A 22,679-nucleotide genomic window follows, 5' to 3' on the forward strand; every position below is an offset into this window, starting at 1 on the left:
CACAAGTTGGTGGATGGTAGAATTAGTCATCTAAACTATACATTAATTAACTCTAAAACTATAAAATTACCTCATAAAAGAAATGAATGGCAAAAAGGAAGAAATAAAATAAATCCAGATCGGCCAGGCCTGGTGGCTCACACCTGTAATCCCAGCACTTTAGGAGGCCACAGCATGTGCATCACCTACGGTCAGGAGTTCAAGACCAGACTGACAATGTAGTGAAACCTCATCTCTACTAAGAATACAAAAAATTAGCCAGGCTTGGTGGTGGGTGGCTGTAATCCCATTTACTCAGAAGGGTGAGGTGGGAGAATCACCTGAACCAGGAAGGCAGAGGTTGCAGTGAGCTGATATTGCACCATTGCACTCCAGCCTGGACAACAAGAGCAAAACTCTGCCTTAAAAAAAAAAAAAAAAAAAAAAAAAATTCCAGATCAGAATGCTCAGATACTGTACATAAAAATAAATATGGACCTTTACACCTAAAGCATTATATTTCATTCTAATTTTTTAAAGAAAACTTTAAAAATAATCACACGATATATTCTGCTTTGCATCTGAATTCAGAGTTCTGCATTAAACATTTTCCTGGAAACATAAATCAGTATCTGGTTCCCTCACAAAGCCAACTGTTGGTCATTTGGTTAGTTCCATAATGCAATACATTAGGGGAAAAACTCTTACTTTCATGAAATCTATAACCCAGATTGATCACAAAACAGCAGAAAGAGAAACACGTCAAGTGGGACTAAGAAGTTTATAAATAAAAACTGTATGAAAGTAGAAGGCAATACAGAAATTCTGGGTTGATTCCCTAGAGTATAGGATTTTCAGCTAGAAAATCTGGATTCAAACACCGCTTCTGACACTTGCTAGTTGTGTGACCTTGGACAAGTCTCTTTATTTCTCTGAGCCTCCCTTTTGAAAAGTGACTCCATACAACTTATACAGTTCTTGGGATAATTAAATGGTCTATGTAAACCATTCATTATGGTGTCTGACCCAGAACCAGTCCCTAAATGGCGACTGCAGCGGTGGTTGTTATTACTACTACTGTCGGTTGTGATGATGATGAAGATGATGATGATGACATATAATGAGCTCAACCTCATTAAATAGAGAGCTGAAGGATGAAAAGAGGAGATCACAGATGCTGGAAGGGAGATAACAGATTGGGAATCCAGGTCCTTACATGGGAGAAGTGCTTCTACTGATTCTGTCCTGTTTTGTTTCCATCAAACCATGCTCCTCCTCTTCCTGCCCAAAAGTATGTAACTAGGCAGCGTAACTTGGAGCTTCATTCCTCCCTTAGCATAGCAAAGTTCTCGAGGAGTGAAATACACAATTGATGAATAACAGAAGCATAAGTCTTTCTATTTCAATAACACATTTTTCCCTGCATGATTTAACTGCCCTGATTATATGTGCACAAGTTTCTAAGTGGGTTTATGTGTTTTCACTCTCAGTTGTTCCCCCATTTTTGAAGGGAGCAGATAGAATATTATTATAATATAATAATACATATTATTATTATAAGCAAAATTACCCAAAAAAGAAAAAGTCAAACACCTCATTTGATGTTATTTCTAACACATTTCCTGTTGCCAATGAATAGTCATTACTGAAATGGCACAAGAAGTCATGTTGCATCTGGCTTGCTATATTTTGGTGAGAAAGTGGTGAAATTAGAAGAATAAATACAGATCAAACCAACCTACAGACAGACTCATTAGTAAGTAAATTATATATATAATTATATATATATATATATCTTTTTTTTTTAAGGCAGTGAATACTAAGGTAATATTTCTGCAAGACTCAGACCCCATGAGGGCCACCTTCCTCATGCCCTCTTAGTTATTAACAGTAGAAGAACCTTCCTCTTTTTGGGCACAGAAGAGCTAAACCTTCCTCCAAACTTGTGTCTGAGAGCATTCCAACCATGGCCGCTGAGGGTTGGGAAGTAGTTATGGATGTATTGCTACTGGAGAGGACAAGAAAGCTGTTTAAGTCACTGTGAATACACATAGAGCACCTGAGGCAGGTGAGCTCAGTGGAAAAGGTACCGAAAGAAGATGGATAGAGAGTAGGTAAGAGAGAAAAGGAAAGGGGTGGGGAAACAAGGGAGAAAAGGAGAGGGGAAGGGAGAAGATGGAGATGAGGGAATGAGCAGGAACAGAAAGGAAGAAAAAGACAAAGGTAAACCCAGCAGCCTTTTATGATTTTGCCTGATTTTGAAAATCTGGACTCCAGTTCCCATGCCACCTTGCCTAGATGTATGAGCTTGAGTTGTGTAACACACTTATGTGGGTTTCCCTCTATTCAACAAATCTCAAATGAAGAGGCCTGGACAAAAGTGACTTTTTAGTGTGGGTGTCTGTCTGCCATTATGCAATTAAAAATGATGATTGTATCCATTTATTGAATATATTTTATAGTCCTGGTATTCTGTTGGCTCCTTTATATTTAATTCACACAAGACCCAATGATAATCATTGATCAAATCTAAGCAATATAGCCTGCAACACTCTTAGGCTGTATAATACAGCCTATTACTCCTAGGCTACAAACCAGTACACCATGTTACTGTACTGAAAATTGCAGGCAATTCTAACATAGTAATACGTGCTTGTGTATTTAACTATATCTAAACATAGAAAAGGTACAATAAACATAGAGTATTACAATCCTGTGGGACAATTAACACATATGCATTCCATCATTGGCTGAAATGTCTTTATAACGATTTTGCTTTCTCTTTTTAAGTTATACCTCCTGGAACTATGTATTCAGGCATTTCCATCTAGCTTCAAATCATAATGTAGTTTGTTTGAAACAAGACCTTAAACATATTGTTTTGGTACATTTTAGAAAAATTCTATTTTTCATAAGTTATATAGAACCAATTCCAAACAGGTTTCATAGGTCATGCCAGATAATGTGCACTGTGATGGGTGAAGTTTTCATTAGGGCTGGTATCTGATAACTGTCTTCAGGAATACATCAAAGGAAAATGTTTCAGCTAAACCACAGGCAAATGTTGTTAATTGTTACTAACAAAAAAAATAATTGCCAGGCCGGGGGCGGTGGCTCACGCCTGTAATCCCAGCACTTTGGGAGGCCGAGGTGGGTGGATCACGAGGTCAAGAGATCGAGACCATCCTGGTCAACATGGTGAAACCCCGTCTCTACTAAAAATACAAAAAATTAGCTGGGCATGGTGGCGTGTGCCTGTAATCCCAGCTACTCAGGAGGCTGAGGCAGGAGAATTGCCTGAACCCAGGAGGCGGAGGTTGCGGTGAGCCGAGATCGCACCATTGCACTCCAGCCTGGGTAACAAGAGTAAAACTCCATCAAAAAAAAAAAAAAATAATAGTTGCCATGTACTCAAGGGGAGACAGGCAAAGTGCTATATGTTAGAAACTGAAATGGTAAAAAATTAAGTAAGTTGTTTAAGGTAACACAGCTGTTTAGTAGGTTGCAGAGCAAAGCCTTAAAATGTGGTCTCTGATTTGAGACTGCTAGACTATATAGTCCAATTGTTTCTGAGACTGTCAATTACACTTTGATATAACTGAAAAAAATACACATTCAGGCTACATAAAATATGAAAATAAAAACTGCCAATATTAAGACACCAAGTTTTTTTGTACACAGATAATTTTAAAAAGTCAAAATTTTTACAATACTATTATTTCCTTCCCACATAGTCTGAAGACTCAAAAAATACTTACAGACGTCTTATATCTGTGTATTTTGGATTAAAACAAATATCAAATGGCATCACAAATTTCCCTGGGAAACTTATTGAAAATTAAAGCGTCTGAGATTAAACCTAGAGCTTCCCCCAATTTTTCATCTCTGATACTGCTAATATTGTCTTCTGCCAGGATTATTATCTGCTAATCTATGCTTTTATCTTTACTTAGAACAAACAGAACTATGTTGGGGTGCTTTTATGTCATTTAAAATTTGTATGTGATTATATCCTTTGGCATGTTTAGTCATAATAACAACGCTGATGATGATAAATAAGAATCTTTACCATTTTCAAGTACCTTATAGATTATAAAATGTTTTTATGTGTTATTTTTGGTGATACACGCTTATGGCCATGAGAGGTAAATATTAATCTTATTTCAAGGATGAGGGAAGCCAAGTTATAGTGGGTAAATAATCTACTCAAGCTCATACATCTAGACAAGTTGGCATGGGAACTGGAGTCCAGATTTTCAAAATCAGGCAAAATCATAAAAAGCTGCTGGGTTTACCTTTGTCTTTTTCTTCCTTTCTGTTCCTGTTCATTCCCTCACCTCCATCTTCTCCCGTCCCCTCTCCTTTTCTCCCTTATTCCCCTACCTCTTTCCTTTTCTCTTACCTTCTCTCTATCCGTCTGCTTTCAGTACCTTTTCCACTGAGCTCACCTGCCTCAGGTGCTCTATGTGTATTTACAGTGACTCCCTGCAATCATAAAGTTCTCTTAGCCAATTCACAGCAGATATTGATGCAGCCTTGAGGAATAGTTCAAGAGCTAGGTTGTAAACTCTTGAACTGAGGAAGTTTGTTTCGTTCATTGCTAAATTTTCAGGACTTAGCACAAAGGAGACATTCAACAAATATTTATTACCTGGATGAATGAGTGAATGAATGACATAATAAAAACTATGAGATCCACGTGAACACCTGGTAACTTTTAATTTACTTGCATATTTTTGCAAAAAGTTGTCCACTCTCTACTGCTCATTTTGTAACTGGTTTTGAGGGTGGCAATATGGTTGGAATTTATCATATTGATGTCAGTGTCACTAATCATCACTCCTAAAAGCTACAAAGCGCTTTAGACATACTAGGCACCCATGAGGTTTTAGATTTACCTGTGTATAGTGTATATTTTGTTCTTCATTCTTTCTTAATATACCACATATTAAATCATTATAAATAGAGAACTTTTAAGAACTATTCAATTGCCCTGAACTCATTCAATTTAGATTTGATAGTATTTTATGGTTCAACGTATTTTGAAGGATTTCAGATTTCTCTTTATAAGAAGTAAAAATCCTATGTCTTCTCTATAAACACACAATAATGCATGCAGCCTCGCACTGTTAGTTTTCATGAACTGCTACATTCAAACCATACAGGACAAACGTTCTTGTTAACAACCAAGCCATTGTAATCCTCCAAATGACTTTCAACCATAAAGGCAATTGCTTTTTAAAGACTTTCCTCTGAGGAAAAATAAAGGCCCTTTTAAACAGATTTTTATTTTTGTTTTTGAGACTGAGTTTCATTCTTGTTGCCCGGGCTGGAGTGCAACAGTGCAATCTTGGCTCACTGCCACCTCTGCCTCCCAGGTTCAAGAGAGTCCCTTGCCACAGCCTCCCAAGTAGCTGAAATTAGAGGCATGCACCACCATGCCCGGCTAATTTTGCATTTAAGTAGAGACAGGTTTTTACTCTGTTGGTTAGGCTGGTCTCAACTTTTGACCTAGGTGATTTGCCTGCCTTGGCCTCCAAAAGTGCTGGGTTTACAAGCATAAGCCACCATGCCCGACCTCTTTTATGTTTTATAGAAAGCGTTATGTATGCTGATAGATAAAATACATAGCTCATGTGAACTTTTATTATCGTACCCACACACTGTGATGTCCATACATGATATCTATTTTACTTTTCAGGACATTTCTAAATTTCTACTTGCAAGTAGTAGAACAGGCTGTTTGGCATTTATTTTTTGTCTTTTTCATTCCTAGACTCAGCTAGGTCAACAGTTACTCTGTTACAAAAGAAAACAATTGATTTTAATAGGAAGTTTAAATGGCTTCGGGGTTCAGTAGCTAGAAAAGGCAGTGTTCTAAGCACTGATACGTACATGGTTTCCTCTGTACTGCCATGGAGACACTGACTCTGGGGTTTTTATTTATAGTATCTGTTGAACATGTATTTACTGAAAGGGAATGATGCTTGAATACTGTCAGGAGCAAAAATAATGTAAAGAAAGGTTATGCCTCCTTAGAGAGGTGGCAAGGCTGAATGTGAGAAATATGCATTATGGTATCAGAGAAACATTGAATCCTAACTCTGCCATTAACTTACTGCTAACACATAGTGATGATAATAACATTTTGGTCAGTGACAGACCACGTATACAATAGCAGTCCCATAAGATTCTAGCACCATATTTTTACTGTTTCTTTTCTGTTTTCACTTAAGGATACTTACCACCATTGTGTTCCAATTGCCTACAATATTCAGTACAGTAATAGCCTGTACAAGTTTGTAGCCTAGGAGCAATAGGCCATATCACAGAGTCTAGATATATAGTAAACTATGCCGTCTAGGTTTGTGTAGGTATATTCTATGACGTTACAACAACAAAATCACCTAACACATTTCTTTTTTTGGGCATTGGAGGGGCGGGCGGCGTCTCGCTCTATCCACCAGGCTGCAGTCAGTTGCACAATCTTGGCTCAATGCAACCTCAGCCTCCCAGTTTCAAGTGATTTTCCTGCCTCAGCCTCCCAAGTAGCTGGGATTACAAGTGCCTGCTGCCATGCCTGGCTAATATTTATATTTTTTGTAGAGATGGGTTTTCACCATGTTGGCCAGGCTGGTCTCAAACTCCTGACCTCAGGTGACTGTTCCACCTCAGCCACCCAAAGTGCTGGAATTACAGGTGTGAGCCATCGCGCCTAGCCCACCTAACACATTTCTAAGAAAGTATCCCTGTTGTTAAGTGATTCATGACTGTACATACTACTCTTTCTAACAGCTAACATCAAATCAGGTTGTAGCAGCAAAATCCAAATGAGATCCCTTATTAAAAGCCCCAAGATTACTCTATAATCATAATAGAAATCATTTAAATTCACTAAAGATCTAGTTAGTACATTCCAGGCACTCAACTAGCCACTATATGAGAGGTGTATCATTTAATCCTCAGAATTATACTGTGAAACAGCTGGTATCATCACCATTTTAAAATTAAGTAAAGTGAGATCCACGGTAACTGACGACATTATCTTTAACCACACAGCTAGGAACTGGCAGACCATACATGAAAGTCGGATCTGTCTGGCTTATCTCTGAGTCACATGATTCATCTTTTTTTAATGTGCTAAAAACAATATGTACATATTGCTCACCAAGGAAACGCCAGATGCCAACAACACAGTGTTTTAAGTATAAAAGTGATTCTGATCTAAGGTACATCTTATGATAAAATCTGTTAATTAAAATAGAAGTTTTCAGTTTTTGGAAAACAGGTATCTTATTTATATTTGAAAGCATGCCAGAAAGAATGGTTGACTTCTCCAGCAACCTACTTACTGAGCCAATCAACTAAATAGTCTGGTTTAAAACTTCAGCATCTCAAAGTGGCTTTTTTAATTGCAAAAACTGACTGTTGGTATTAAAAACAAAAATAAGAAAACAATGCAATTAGTTATTAGCAAGCAAAGTCAAAGCTGCCTGGAGCAAAACTGCAGAATTGGTTGGTCCTAGTTAAACAACAATTCGATCAACAGAAGAGTTTGAATGCTCTATTCTGAGAGGTAACCAGTTCTATCTACTTTAAGATGAATCTCTCAGGAAAGCAGCTTTGGAATGTTTCTTTGGCCTCAACACCATGGCTATAGAAATCTTTCAAGGATACTGGGGCCCTCTTTGTTGGCCCTTCTAAACATAACTTATAGCTTTATCAATTATTAGCACAACTTGGAGTTTACATTTGCTCCTAGACTCTTTCCTCCTCTAGTGTAAAGAAGCTTAAAATCAGTGCTCAAAAAGAAACATTTGCCACATTATCAGACCATAAGTTGAACTGAAAAGAGCTAGGAAGAGTGACGGCCTTGAAATGACAGCCTGTTTTCTGTATACAGCCTAGCTCATTTTTGTTTGATATACAAATACTGTATGATAAAGCTTATTTGGAAAGTTCTGTGCCTTAGAGTTCATCAGGGTATAAATATATTTTTCCATACTGTTCGGTAAGTCTAAAAACTTTATACGAGTTATCGCTATGTACCTATTAATCTAATATACTTAAATATTTTCATTAGGATCCTTGCACTTCCTCTTTCTGCATCACTCTCATCCATGCAAGAAGAATCTTCATAAACCATTCGGATTATACGAAATAAGAATCAATTTTCAGGTTTGAATTCTATTTTTTTAAACAACCCATCTTCCTAGGTTCTTTACTAATTAGCCACTAAACCACAGACGTTATTTACAGTTCAGTGTAAACATGTGTAGCCTAAGATGTCCTAACTCCAACACAGGGGGAGGAGGAAGAGTAGAACTTAGTGGGAAAGAGAAAAGGATGCACGGATCGATCAGGAGAAGAAATAGAAAGGGACCTAGATTCAGCCAAGAGTCCACCTTCTAGCTCACAGGTGGGAGGGCAATCTTGCCAGGTAAGTCCTAGCTTGCAGACTTTATAAAATAAGAGCAGACACGAAGAAAGGAATTCATGCACTTTCCATGAAACATAATCTGTTCTGCAAATGTAGTCATCCTTGATCAAGTATCATTAGAGGTAGGTAGGTGTGCCACAGTAAAGATAACTTTCCTATTCATCATTTTGCCAGAGCTGATAAAATTTAGAACTGACCAAGTTCTCTATGTGTTCTTGCACTCACTAAAGGTACCACTGGCAGTAAAAGTGTCCCTGTCTCAAAATGGTAAGAAGCAGAGATTTCATAAAAGTGTTCTGAAACGGCATGTGTTTAAAAGGAGGAGATAGGTGTTAAGACACCAGTCACAGAATCATTAAACTATTTTGTACTCTTAACATGCACACTTCACTCACCCAAAGTATTAGTTACGAATTATCCTACAGGAAAAAAAAAAAAAAAAACAGGTGGGGAGGAAAGCAGATAGGTTGCTATTCTGTATTAGCAGACCACACCCCATACTCTACCTGCGCCCACCACTAGGGCCGTGGGCCCACAGGTGCGGATGCAATTCAGGAGGGAATTGGCGCGAATGTTGGAGTTCAGAAAGGCCACCACGCAGCCCAGCTTCGCCAGCCCGAACCACACGTGAATGAAGTCCGGCTCATTGCTCATCAGCAGAGCCACTGTGTCCCCCTTTTTCAGCGAGGAATGGTTCAGGAAGACATGAGCCACTCTGCTACTCCTTTTGTCTACATCCTGATAGGTGTAGATGTCTCCCTCATAGATGATGAAAGGTTTCCGAGGTTGCCTTTTGGCATGACACAAGAATTTATCCAGCACAGTCACCAGCTCCCCTCTCTTTTTATACTTCTCCAGGCGAATTCCAACGAGCACCACCTTCGACAGGAACCAGAAGTCATCCCAAAAGTAAGGGCACAGGAGTTTCTGCAGGCAGTGCAGGACGACCATTCCGGCCCCTAGAACTGTTAGCCATGACAGAAGCATGGGGGCCACTGGGCCAGAAGGCAGCTCTGCTCTCAGCCCCACCAGCGTCCTTCTCTTCCAGGCACAGCTGTCCGCGCAGACTGCAGCTCTCACCACTCAGGGCTGACACCTCAAGTTCTTGTCAGATTTTCCGGTGCGGGTAGGGGAGGCTCCTGAGAAACAGAATCAGAGGTTTGCACCGAAAAGGTGGCCCCAAAGTGTGCTGAAGATTAGGCTTGAGTCACTGGGCTGCTGGAGAGCAGGGAGCCTCTGATTACTGCGAGAAACCAAGACAGGCACCCTCAGGGGTCTTGGAATCTGCTACCCCAGCGCTGCACCGTCGCCTCCCAACCGCTACAGCGGCCCCTCCCCTGCCGGGTTCTCCAGGACTTTCCAGCCCTCTTCTCTGTGAGGGCTGGGTCAGTCCTCTCTGCTTCTTCCACCCTAAGCAAACCCCAAGCGAACCCCACCACGCTCAGAAGGTGATCCAGGGGGAGATGCTTTTTCCCCTTGGCGTTCTTTCCTGCGATCGTGACTTGGAGGCTGAATTCGAGCCAGGAAAAGCTGGGGTGATGAGGACTGAGAAGTGCAGTGATTTACAGTCTCTACACACCAGAAACAGGGGCTCGGGACCGCGCAGGGGCTCAAGACCACGCCTCTGCGGCGAGCGGGTTGCAGGCCCCTGAGCGCCGCCCGGGCCAGCCCCGCCCCGCCCCGCCCAGCCCCGCCCAGCGCCGCCCAGCCCCGCCCAGCGCCCAGGAGCTCCCCTCCAACGCGCCGGGTCCGGGAACCACTCCCTGGTGACCCATGCGCCCGCTGGAAGAGGCTGCCCCTACCCCAGCCGCAGTTCGCACTCCAAGTGTCCTTAGGCTGGCCCGATGTACCTCCCCTCCGAACCGCACTAGGAGTGTTACCCGCCCACCTTTGGCCTCCAGGCTCTGGGCCAACCACCTGGTGCGCAGCAGCTGGGACAACCTGGGCCCTTCCGCCTGCTCCTCCCTGGGCGCGCGTCCGACCACCTAGATCGGTGTGGGGAGCCGACCTGCTCACACCCCAGGGAGGAGGCAGGCGGCTGGTGTCTCCGGCGGGGAGCGATAAATCAGGGATCTCAAAGGCTGGGGGTCGCAGGAGAACCAGGTTGCTGGAATTGGGTGGCACGGAGGCCCTGGCTAGGCTATTAAGGTAGAACAGTGTTGCACAAAAGGTCATCCATTGAATCAATTAATAAGAACTAAACTAGAGAACGGAAAGAAAAGAACAAACATCAAAAAATTGCAGAGAGAGAGAGAGGAGGAGAGGGAGGGAATATTTATGAACTGGACAGATCCAGTAATATTCTGTAAGAAAGAAAGGAATATTTGGACACACCACAAAATTGTACTGTTTTTTACAAAAAGTATTTTTGAAAACATATTGATAGGTTGGTTTTCACATTTATATTAGCACGCTATCGTTAAGAGGGCCACGACAGCGCATTTTACAAAATTTGGCAACAATATTCATTAATTTGAGAGCTTCAGTCGATATCCATATTTAAAAATAAAAATAAATCTTATAATGATATTTTTGGTCCTTAAAAATAACAAGATTCCCCCCTTCCTGAGACAGACCAAATAAAGAATTGTCATATCTTCAAACTAAGTATTCTAAAGTGAGTGGGAAGGTGAAGAGTTAACAAGTAAATGAAAATGATAGTAAAATTTCATAGAAAGATGGAATGTTTACTAAAGATAGAAAAACTAAAGCACATTTCATTACACTTTTTTTTTTGTAGCAGATACCATCATCCCAGCTGTCTGCTTTAAGTGTGTATAAATGGTTAATTGCATGTATTAAAATAATTAAGGATAACCTCACATTGTCAGTCATTTCTCCCTTCTGCCTCATGTTTTGCAGACGGAGTCTGGCTAACCTCAGATTCCATAATAAAAGAAAAACTGATAATTCTAAAGAAGAACTCCAGTTTATTAATCTGAAAATGATTACTCTGAAGTCACAATAAAGAGCTCTTAAAGCCAAAGGAGTATAGGCTCTTAAAGCCCCTTTCTGTAAATGACAAAAAAAAAAAAAAAAAAACAAAAAAAAAAAACTGCTTTCTAAATTTACTCAGAAGCTCTGATCTTTTCAACTCAGAAATATCTCTTTAATTAGGAAAATAATATCAAGTAGTTTATAACTTGAAAAGTTAGTTTACAACTTAGAAAGCATCTTTGACATTCGATTGTTTTCTCTCCTAATTAAGTCATCTAGAAATAACAACATTTAAAGAATATGGAGCAGTTGGTCTCTGACTTTTGTATTTTTAAATGAGTAAAACCTGTCCTTCAATGGAAAAAAAATAGTACACTAACATAGGCGTGGCATTTCTTTTATTTTGCTACATTTAAAACATTAAGCACACATTACAACACTGACTATCTACTGCTACGGCTGTTTCATAAAGGGAGAGTTTATTTCAACATTTAAAAGAAGGAAGGGTATACCATTATAGTAGAGGACCACATTTTAAAATGAATAAAATTAAATTCACAAAAAAACCCCTCATTTTGCTACACTTATTTTTCTTATGGACATTCTAACATCATACCAAGGCATGGAACTAAATTTTTAGCAACTATGGATATAATGAATCTAGAATATATTTGTCACATAAATATGAGCTTGTTTGATTCATAAGGAAAAACTACAGTAAGTATATGTTGGGACAGAATTTGTACTAACCCAAACAAATTTTGTGCCTGAAATTTCACCATGGAAGAGGTAATCAATGAAAAATCTTGGGACAGTTAACAGTATTGTGTATATTCCTATATTAGCCCATGTGTCTGTTTCTATTTTGTCCAGAAGTTTTGCATTCACTTTCAAATGCTACCAAAGGCAGCTAAGTAAAATAGACACAATTTTTAGCTACAATAGTTAATTATTTTGAAATGGGAGAAATATAGCAAGAGTTAGTTGCAAGTGAGTAACTCTATCATTTAACTAAAATAAATGCATTTAAATCATCTAGACATTCCTGTTAATATTACTTTTGACTAGGAACTGTGCGATATTTCTCTGGTTCTCCTTTAGAAAATATAAAGGTTTTATGTTTTTGTTTAATGTTATTCAAAAATAAAAATATTGTGACTAAATGAAAATCAATGCTAAGAAAAAGTTTGTTTTCAATCTACATATACTCTTCTCAACCCCTTCTTCCTTTCTAATTTCACGTTCCTCTTTAACCCATTACCAACCACCTTTGCACCCTCAGTTCTATAGAGGGTGAATTATTTAGTGAGTAGATCAAAGTAAGACTGAACAAATAGCAGCATATGACAGACTTGAACTCATTTTATGCCCATGGGATTTTGCCACTGTAACCTAAGAATTCTGACTGTGTGCTGTCGAATCACTTTGCTTCAGAAGTCTTCTGATGCAATTCTATGGCAATCATCATTTGGATTATGGAAAGTTTGAGTAAAAAGCAAGAGAGAGATTCAGAAAGATTCCAAACAATGCTGAGTTGGTGGCAAAATGTCATGATGAGTGGTTGCAACGGGCCAAGAAGCTCTGAATATCTAGACTGCAGCTGGGGCTTGGGAAAAAGGGATGGCAATGAAGTGAGTGAGAAAGTTGAATGGCTCTAAAAATGAATGGGAGAATGCTTAATGCAGGAGTCATCCACTTTACAGTTCTCCCTGGGAATAGGGTCCTGCTCAGTTTTTAATTACTGCTTTTAGGATCTGTTAATAACTTTGGTTTTCATGGGAAGCTTACTCTTCCTATAATCTAATGTTTATTTGTATTAATGAATAATCGTTGCCCAGAAAATTATTTGACACAAGGACTCATGAAGCAAACTGAATATTAAAATGAGGCATGCTGCTTGAGAATTGGTGGCTGTTAACATTACTACGTGTCAGACACATCAAATACTTCTTAAAATATAAAAATTTTATAGCACCAAATAAGTGATCCTATAATGATAGACTTGAGAAAGATTTCCAAACATATGAAATATTTAACTATCATTTCCACCACTCATTACAAACTATGCCTAGAAATTTATGCCAGTCAGGACCCTGCCAAGAAGATATTTTACACATGTATTTTATTCATGTTTTTTTTTAAAAAACCAGCTGTCTTATATCCAGATACTTCTAGTTATGACAATTCCCCTTTTTCAGTGTTGACAGAATTTACTGTTTGGAAAAGATATTTATGCAAAATTTTATCACTGACACTGAGTCCTCAAGCCAGCTTCTCTTCTATTTATACACCACCTACATGGAGGCAGTTCATCTGATCATTAGTGAGGTAAATCAAAGAAACTCTCCAGCAACTTTTGTTAGGAATTAACAGCACTCCAGTGTTGCATTGAGTCATTCCAAGTGCTCCCACTCTTGCATGTCCCAGAAGGTCTAAGATTTAGTCTCGAAGGTGTATGAGGGGAGAGTGGGACTTCGGAGATTTACAGTAGAAATACCATCTCAATATATTCTAAAAATTTACCACACTTAATTTTTTCTTAAATGTTTTTTTTCAATGACTTGATCATAATAACTTTCTTTGGGTAGGCAGGTGGTTTAGCACTGGCGGACCATGACTGGCAAGACTCTGCCAACTGGAGGTCTCTGCTTATGAATTCAAGGCAGCTGCTTCAGCTCTTGCTCTCTCCTGGCCATCAGGATGGGAAAATGAGCCCAGGAAAGTCATAGCCAATTGCTGTTGCTTTGTTTCAATTTTAATTTTTAGCTTTTCATTAAATCAAAAATTTGAAACATTTTTTATTTTCATAAATAATAGTAGAAATAATAAAATATTGACCCACCCCCTCAATATGCTCATCACACAGGTTTAATTATTGTTAGTATTATATTCAAATTGTCGTATCTATTTGTTTTTAGATATTTTAAATAAATACAGACAACATGGCACATGGCATTACTCTTCTAAATATCTCAGGCTGCATCTCTGACACAAAGACATTTTCCTACCTAATCACAATACCATGATCAATCCTGATGAAATTAACAATTCTTTAATACCATCTCATATTTAGTCCACATTTGAGTTTTTTCAAAATGTATTATAGAGTGTGTTTGTCTAAACTGGAATCGATTTCCCATCACAACCTCTATCTTTGCCAGAGATTTACTTGTTAGAGAGAACAGGCCACAGATCTTGTGGAGTGTCCCACTTACTGCATTCGTCTGACTGCTTCTCCCTGCTCTCATTTAATGTGTTCCTCTGTCCCCAAATTGCCCCTAAAACATATTAAGTCTAATTACCATGTTTAATTTCATGTAAACTGTAATTAGACTTAAAGCCTTCCTGAAACTCAGGTTAAACATTTTGGCAAGAATATTTCATGGGTGATGCTATGTACTTTATGTCATATTACATGAGGATAAACCTACTATCTGCTTGGTGTGAATTAGACAACACATTGCTATTGATGATGATATCTGACTACAGGTTTGAGGTGGTCACATTTGGTTATGTTTTTCCTCTTTTGATGTGTAAATGCACAAGTACCAGGAAGGGGTACTTAGACCCTGTGTGAATGTTCAGTTTTCTATCAATGTTTCTCTCGATTATTTTAGCACCCATTAGTGATTGTCCATTGACTACCTAAATCAATTATTTCATTGAGTTGAAAAATGATCCTACTAGCTGACATTTTTTTCTACAAGAAGAGCTTTATTTTATTAACAAGCGCTGTATGATTATTCTGAAATAGAGTTTATAAAATAAAGTGAGATGAAAGATCAATTCTTTCCCCAGCAATCAACTTTGAAAGTGAGGACTTCATGCAACATTTCTCTGTAATTGACAAGAGCTTTTTAATATTGTTTTAAACAATATATTATATTCTAAATAAGTAGAACATTAAGCTTAAAAAATGCATATACTTAGAAAATTTGGCTTTCATCTTAACCCTTTCACCCCTATTGCCAGTGCATTTATAGTCATAATTTTTGCTTTCCATTCAGTTTTCCATTATTGCTTTCTGCAAATACAAGAAATATATACATATTTATATTTTTCTCTTTTTTATTTTACAAAACATAGCTTGCTGTATATAGTGATCTATACTTTGCCTTCTTCACTTAATGTATCCTGCTGATCACAGCCTATCATTATGCAGGCATCCTCTTCATTTAATATGTGGTTGCATATACTTCATTGTGGTATAATATAGCTTATTCAACTCCCTTCCTACTGATGAACATTTAGGCTTGCTTCCATTTTTTGACATTACAAATAGTGTTACAATTAATGATTCTGCACATGTTACATACTCTCTAGCTGCAACTTTAGGATAGCTTCTTAGAAATGGGATTGCTGGGTCAAAGGGTAAACATACCTGTGAATTTTCTGAATCTTGATGATTTTCCCTTTGCATTGGTTGTACTATTGGCATGCCCTGCATTAGTGTATGAGAATTTGGGGAAAGTGGAAGTTTCTAATAAGACTACTTTTCAATAAGGAAAAGCAGGAAATACCAGGAAATATCTAAGATGTTCTAATGAATGTGTGCAAGTTAACCAAAGTTATCTATTGTAAAGGTTTTTGTTCTATATCCCAATGCCATTGGGATAAGTGTTTCATGCCTATAAATGTAAATTTTGTTTTATTTGACATGAAATTATATAATTGAAAATCTACATCAGTTTTATGCTTCCTGCAGTAGTAAATTTTCTGTTTGTATTATATAGCAGATTAGGAAAACACATTTAAACCCAAAGCTAAACTAAACAAATAGATCTTCTCACAGGTGAGAGATCTGGTAGCATGTGGCCTCCAAATCCAGGCCACACACTTCAAAGACATGTTGCTCTCCAAACAATTATAAGAATGCATGTCCTGACTTGCTTTAATATCGAATGAAAACCTAATGGTTACACACAAGGAATGTCTGATGTTTTTCAGCAAGTTAAACTTGTCAACTCTTTACAATTAACTTCTGAACTCATAGAAAGATTCCAAAAGGCCTAATATGGACTATTTTAAATCTGAAAATGTCCTGAATAGAACAAGTTTGATAATTTTTTTTTTATTGTTTTGGGGTTTGTTTTTTGTTTGGTTTTTTTTTTTTTTTTTTTTTTTTCTAATAAAAGGCAGAAACAAATGAAGAAAGCCCACTACTCCATTACAGCTATAGGTCTCCAAGAAACCGTCAATGCCAGATCTTGCGGCCTTTTTCTAACAATCTGAAAACTGAAATAGATCTAGTGACTTGCACCTGTCTCTAAAAATCAGAGGACAAGGGACACATCTTCTATCCGTAACATGCCAGAAGAACCTCAGGTGAGAGGACTTGCCTGGAGAGGGAGAAGCACAGCTAGGACTGGCTGCTGTTTTCTGGCTGCATCATTGGTCAAAGGCCAGGTACCTGAGTGCCTCATAAAACTCGGGACCATTTTTGAAAAGGTTCTAGAGGAAATTCTAATTAATTCAGTCAAATCTTGCCAGGAATGCTTATTTCTGGCACTCTACCTGTGCCTTGACATGATACTAGTAAACTATTGGTGATATTAAGCATACAAAAACCTGAGCTTCGGGGTCACCTGAAGATGTCCACCTGACATAATGACCCACGCTGTACAGAACATACCTGTCTAGATCAGGGGGACCAAAGAATTTTCTGTATCTGTTCTTGGCACACAAGCACTCTAGGATCTGATCTCAGTGGACCTGCATATTGATCTTCACACTCAGATTAAACAGGATTGCCCAATTCATCCTCTAGCTGTGAATCATCACCAGCTATGTACACTCACATTTTCCCATCCTCTGCCTTCCAAGATTACACAAGACTAAAGAATCCTAATTCATATTCTTCTCTTAGTGAACCTCTTCCAAAAATTCCAGGTACTTATTAGTTCCATACAGTAACCACTTCCAAACCAACAGCAAATGCAGAGAACGCTGCAAGCTGAGGGGTGCCTCCAGTACCGTATTACCTAGTCTACCATTCACTTCTTTGGAACACATTTGCCACACTGTAATTATCTCCAGGCATTTAGTCAGAATACTTTCTTCATTACAACAGCTTTTATTCCTCTCACTATCATTGCAGCTATTCAACAGCAGGCTAGGATTTAGAGAAGCTGTATAACAAATAAAAAGGCCCAAAGCAGGTAAATCAAAGATATAAAACTAGGGCTGTAGGCACAACTTCAGGTCCCTACATATCAGACAGCCTTGGCAAGCATAAGCTACAGCTCTTATCTCTCCAATATTAATCTACTTGAATCTTCCACTAAACAAAAAAGATGTTCTGTGGCTGATGCTCAGGGTCCAAGCTAACATAGCAAGAAAACATCTACCTGAAACTTCTTTCCCGTTCTTCCCAAATTTGAATCCTGGCGTTATCATCCCCTCCTATTTCTGGCCCACAGAATCTCCCCCACTGACACCTCCCACTTCATCAGACTCAGCACGAAGAGTACAGAACTGGGAGATATGGCGAGGTAACCCTGTCGTAACATAACCACAATAGCCAGTTGTATTATCAAGTTGCATTATGTGGGGGTGGGAGATAGAAGGGATGTGGGTATGCCTCAGGCATACTATAGTTCTTTAACTTCATTAAGTCAATAGAGCCTTTTCTTTTTTTTAAGCAAAAAAGCACCTATTGAAAGATTGATAAGCAATGTTACCCGATGCTTTAAGTAGTCTTAGCCCTTGTGTGGGAGAATTATCACTGCTGGGACCCATCCTACTAGAAGTGCTACAGGTGCCAACGTCTGTAAATTGGAAAATCCCTGTCTTTTAACTTTTGCAGCTGGTCATCCCCCACTGACTCTCAAGCTGGATTGATCTTTAAGTTACCATGATGACCAAGATCTATTTGATAAATGACAAGTGCATCAGAATTTAATTCATGAAAAGATAATTTGCTGAACTATTGAGAACATTGTTAATGCTTTCGTTTTACTTTAGCATCTCTCTCTATTGCTACTCATACATAACTCAGGGCTGCACTTGTATCTCCCAGAGATAGTCAAACACTAAAACAGGTGTAAGACAATTAACTGGGCAGTGCTGCCACCAGAGGCAGGGAAGGGGTAGACTCAAATGCAGGAGAGAAAGTTTAAGGGACAGTCTACCATTTGAATATAAAGCAGGAAGGACAGCACAGAGACGAGGGTGGATGGCGGAGCAGAAGATGTAGAAGGGAGGGAACTCATTTAGCAAAATGGAAACTTTCCTAATAGCCCATTTTTCATCCTAGGAATGATGCTTCATGTATTTTCTCATGCTAAATTAGGAGAAGGGTGGGATAAGCTGACAGATTAAGTAGACTCATTGTGGAAGTAGGCTAAGAAAAGGATTGACAAATCTTCACACGGATTTTTTTTCCTCAAAACTTCTTAATTATTTAATAATGCCTTTGAGGACTATGAAATAAGTTCAATAGATTTTAGAAGATAGAATAAAGAGGTTGAAACAGACAAATTACTTCTTTACTATGATTTCTGATTTATTTAAAGCAACAAGCTTGAGGGTAATCCACCCACTTCCTATTTCACTTGCTTCAGCAGTTTATTTTCTGCTTTTAGCAAAGCTGGAAGATGGTTTTCTGATGTGTTCTAATCCCGGGCTGCAGTGCAGTAGCACAGTCTCAGCTCACTACAGCCTCTCCTTTCCTGGGCTCAGGTGATCCTCCTACTTTAGCCTCCTGAATAGCTGGGACTACAGGAGTGGGCCACCACACCTAGCTAGTTTTTGTATTTTTTTAATTTTTAATTTTTTTTATTGCATTTTAGGTTTGGGGGTACATGTGAAGAGACAGAATTATACCATGTTTCCCAGGCTGGTCTCAAAATTCTGGGCTCAAGAGATTCACCCACCTCGGCCTCCCAAAGTGCCAGGATTTCAGGCATAAGCCACTGTGCCCAGCTCTGTTTGGCTTCTGTACAGATACGGATTGCAGAAGATTTTGGAGAAAAATTTACACTTTCTTACTAGATTGAAAATAGAGATTCATCAACATACGCAAAGAGCAGTATCTACCACAGAGGCATTCACCGTAGTATATAGATTATTTTGGTGTGTTTGTTTTAAACTTATGACAAGGTAAATAAATCAGAATTAGCAGACGTAGAATCTATATTTTAGAATTAGTATGTATATTTTAGTATCTAATAAGAAATATTATTACTAATGAAATGTGTGTCCCTTAGATTACTAAATTTCTTATAAATGTTCTGTTTTTAAACAACTTTATTGAGATGTTTTATAATATAAAAGCTACACATATTGAAAATGTAGAGTTTAGTTTTGATATATGTATATGCATATGCACCAATCACCGCAATCAAGATAATGGATTTATCTGTCACCTTCTGAACTTTTTCTCTCCACCATTTCTGTTCTAAACTGTTCTTAAGCAAATCCTGACAGTGCTTTCTGTCACTATAGATTAGTTTGCGTGTTCTAGATTTCTATATAAATGAGTCATATAATATACACTCCTCTTTTTATTTGGTCTGGCTTCTTTGGCTCGGCATATTTATTTTTAGATTCATCTATATTGTAACTGTAGAAAGGGTTTATTTCTTTATGTTGATAAGTCATATTCCATTGAATGGTTACACCATACTCTGTCTATTCATTCACCTTCGATGGACATTTGAGTCGTTTCCCAGTTTGCCTATTACAAATAAAGTTGCTATGGCCAGGCACAGTAGCTCACACTTGTAATTCCAGCACTTTGGGAGGCTGAGGTGGGTGGATCGCTTGAGGTTAGGAGTTTGAGACCAGCCTCACCACCATGGTCATCTAAATAACCTTATATCTATTAAAGACATTGGACATGTAGTTATAAAACTTCTGACAAATAAAACTCCAGGCCAAGATCATTTCCCTGATTAATTCTACCATTTAAGGAAGAAAAGAATACCTAGTTGACAAAATTCTTCCATAAAATTATAGAGGAAATCATGCTTTCTAACTCATTCTATGAGGAAAGTTAATTAACTAATCCTTCAAATTATTATTATTATTATTATTATTATTATTATTACTAGAGAGAGGGTGTCTCACTGTTATCCAGGCTGGAATGCAGTGGTGTGATCACAGCTTACTATAACGTCAGACTCCTGGGCTCAAGTGATCCTCCCAGTTTAGCCTCCCAAGTAGCTAGGACCTAACAGCGTGTGCCACCATGCCCAGCTAATTCAATAATTTTAAAATGAATTAGATAAAAGATTAAAACTTGTCTCTTTTTACTTTAAAAATTATAAGTATTTTCCGCTTTCTTTTTTTATTATTTTTTTTTTTAATTGCATTTTAGGTTTTGGGGTACATGTGAAGAACATGCAAGATTGTTGCATAGGTACACACATGGCAGTCTGGTTTTCTGCCTTCCGTCCCCTTGCCTGTATCTGTCATTTCTCCCCATGCTATCCCTTCCCACCTCCCCGCCCCCCATCCCTCCCCCATTTCCCCCCAATGGACCCCAGTGTGTAGTGCTCTCCTCCCTGTGTCCATGTGTTCTCATTGTTCAACACCCGCCTATGAGTGAGAATATGCGGTGTTTGATTTTCCGCTCTTGTGTCAGTTTGCTGATAATGATGGTTTCCAGGTTCATCCATGTCCCTACAAAGGACGTGAACTCATCGTTTTTAATGGCTGCGTAATATTCCATGGTGTATATGTACCACATTTTCCCTATCCAGTCTGTCCTCGTTGGGCATTTGGGTTGGTTCCAGGTCTTTGCTATTGTAAACAGTGCTGCTATGAACATTCTTGTTCATGTGTCCTTATAGTAGAATGATTTATAATCCTTTGGATATATACACAGTAATGGGATTGCTGGGTCAAATGGGATTTCTATTTTCAGGTCCTTGAGGAATCGCCACACTGTCTTCCACAATGGTTGAATTAATTTACATTCCCACCAACAGTGTAAAAGTGTTCCTATTTCTCCACATCCTCTCCAGCATCTGTTGTCTCCAGATTTTTTAATGATTGCCATTCTAACTGGTGTGAGATGGTATCTCAATGTGGTTTTGATTTGCATTTCTCTAATGACCAGTGATGATGAGCATTTTTTCCTATGTTTGTTGGCCTCCTGTATGTCTTCTTTTGTAAAGTATCTGTTCATAACCTTCACCCATTTTTGAATGGGCTTGTTTGTTTTTTTCTTGTAGATCTGTTTTAGTTCATTGTAGATTCTGGATATCAGCCCCTTGTCAGATGGGTAGACTGCAAAAATTTTTTCCCATTCTGTTGGTTGCTGATTCACTCTACTGACTGTTTCTTTTGCCGTGCAGAAGCTGTGGAGTTTGATTAGGTCCCATTTGTCTATTTTGGCTTTCGTTGACATTGCTTTTGGCATTTTGGTCATGAAGTCCTTGCCTACGCCTATGTCCTGAATGGTTTTGCCTAGATTTTCTTCTAGGGTTTTTATGGTGTTAGGTCTGATGTTTAAGTCTTTAATCCATCTGGAGTTAATTTTGGTGTAAGGTGTCAGGAAGAGGTCTTGTTTCTGCTTTCTGCACATGGCTAGCCAGTTTTCCCAACACCATTTATTAAACAGGGAATCCTTTCCCCATTGCTTGTTTTTGTCAGGTTTGTCGAAGATCAGATGGTTGTGGGTATGTTGTATTTCCTCTGAGGCCTCTGTTCTGTTCCATTGGTCTATATCTCTGTTTTGGCACTAGTACCATGCTGTTTTGATTACTGTAGCCTTGTAGTATAGTTTGAAGTCTGGTAGTGTGATGCCTCCTGCTTTGTTCTTTTTGCTTAGAATTGACTTGGCTATGCGGGCTCTCTTTTGGTTCCATATGAAGTTTAAGGTGGTTTTTTCCAGTTCTGTGAAGAAGGTCATTGGTAGCTTGATGGGAATAGCGTTGAATCTGTAAATTACTTTGGGTAGTATGGCCATTTTCACAATGTTGATTCTTCCTAACCATGAACATGGAATGTTCCTCCATCTGTTTGTGTCCTCTCTTATTTCGTTGAGCAATGGCTTGTAGTTCTCCTTGAAGAGGTCCTTTACGTTCCTTGTTAGTTGTATTCCTAGGTATTTTATTCTCTTTTTAGCAATTGCGAATGGCAGTTCGTTTTTGATTTGGCTCTCTTTAAGTCTGCTACTGGTGTATAGGAATGCTTGTGATTTTTGCACATTGATTTTGTATCCTCAGACTTTGCTGAAGTTGTTTATCAGTTTCAGGATATTTTGGGCTGAGATGATGGGGTCTTCTAGATATACAATCATTGTGAGTATAATTTTATCTGTCCTTTCTGGAAGATAACTTTAGTAGCCATATTTTTACGATGTTCCCACAAGGAT

General features: G+C 38.6%; 1 protein-coding gene and 1 long non-coding RNA gene across 5 annotated transcripts in view; one reads left to right on the forward strand and one right to left on the reverse strand.

The window, feature by feature from the left end:
- Window positions 1-9,361, forward strand: part of LOC141580542 (uncharacterized) — a 76,090-nt gene extending 66,729 nt beyond the window's left edge. Inside the window, exons 4-5 of the long non-coding RNA XR_012512729.1 lie at window positions 8,063-8,157; window positions 9,278-9,361. This is a non-coding gene — a long non-coding RNA (uncharacterized LOC141580542). The remainder of the gene's footprint in view (window positions 1-8,062; window positions 8,158-9,277) is intronic.
- SLC27A6 (solute carrier family 27 member 6) overlaps window positions 1-9,406 on the reverse strand; it is an 89,519-nt gene extending 80,113 nt beyond the window's left edge. For all 4 annotated transcript variants that reach the window (XR_012512726.1, XM_074381839.1, XM_010339125.3 and 1 more), the window contains exon 1: window positions 8,926-9,406. Coding sequence is in view for 3 of the 4 variants with exons in the window: in XM_074381839.1 (XP_074237940.1) it covers window positions 8,926-9,406 (481 nt within the window). In the remaining variant the exon portion in view is untranslated. The remainder of the gene's footprint in view (window positions 1-8,925) is intronic.
- Window positions 9,407-22,679: the final 13,273 nt, after the last annotated feature.

Source organism: Saimiri boliviensis, chromosome 1 (assembly GCF_048565385.1).
Source record: "Saimiri boliviensis isolate mSaiBol1 chromosome 1, mSaiBol1.pri, whole genome shotgun sequence".
Classification (NCBI taxonomy): Eukaryota; Metazoa; Chordata; class Mammalia; order Primates; family Cebidae; genus Saimiri; species Saimiri boliviensis.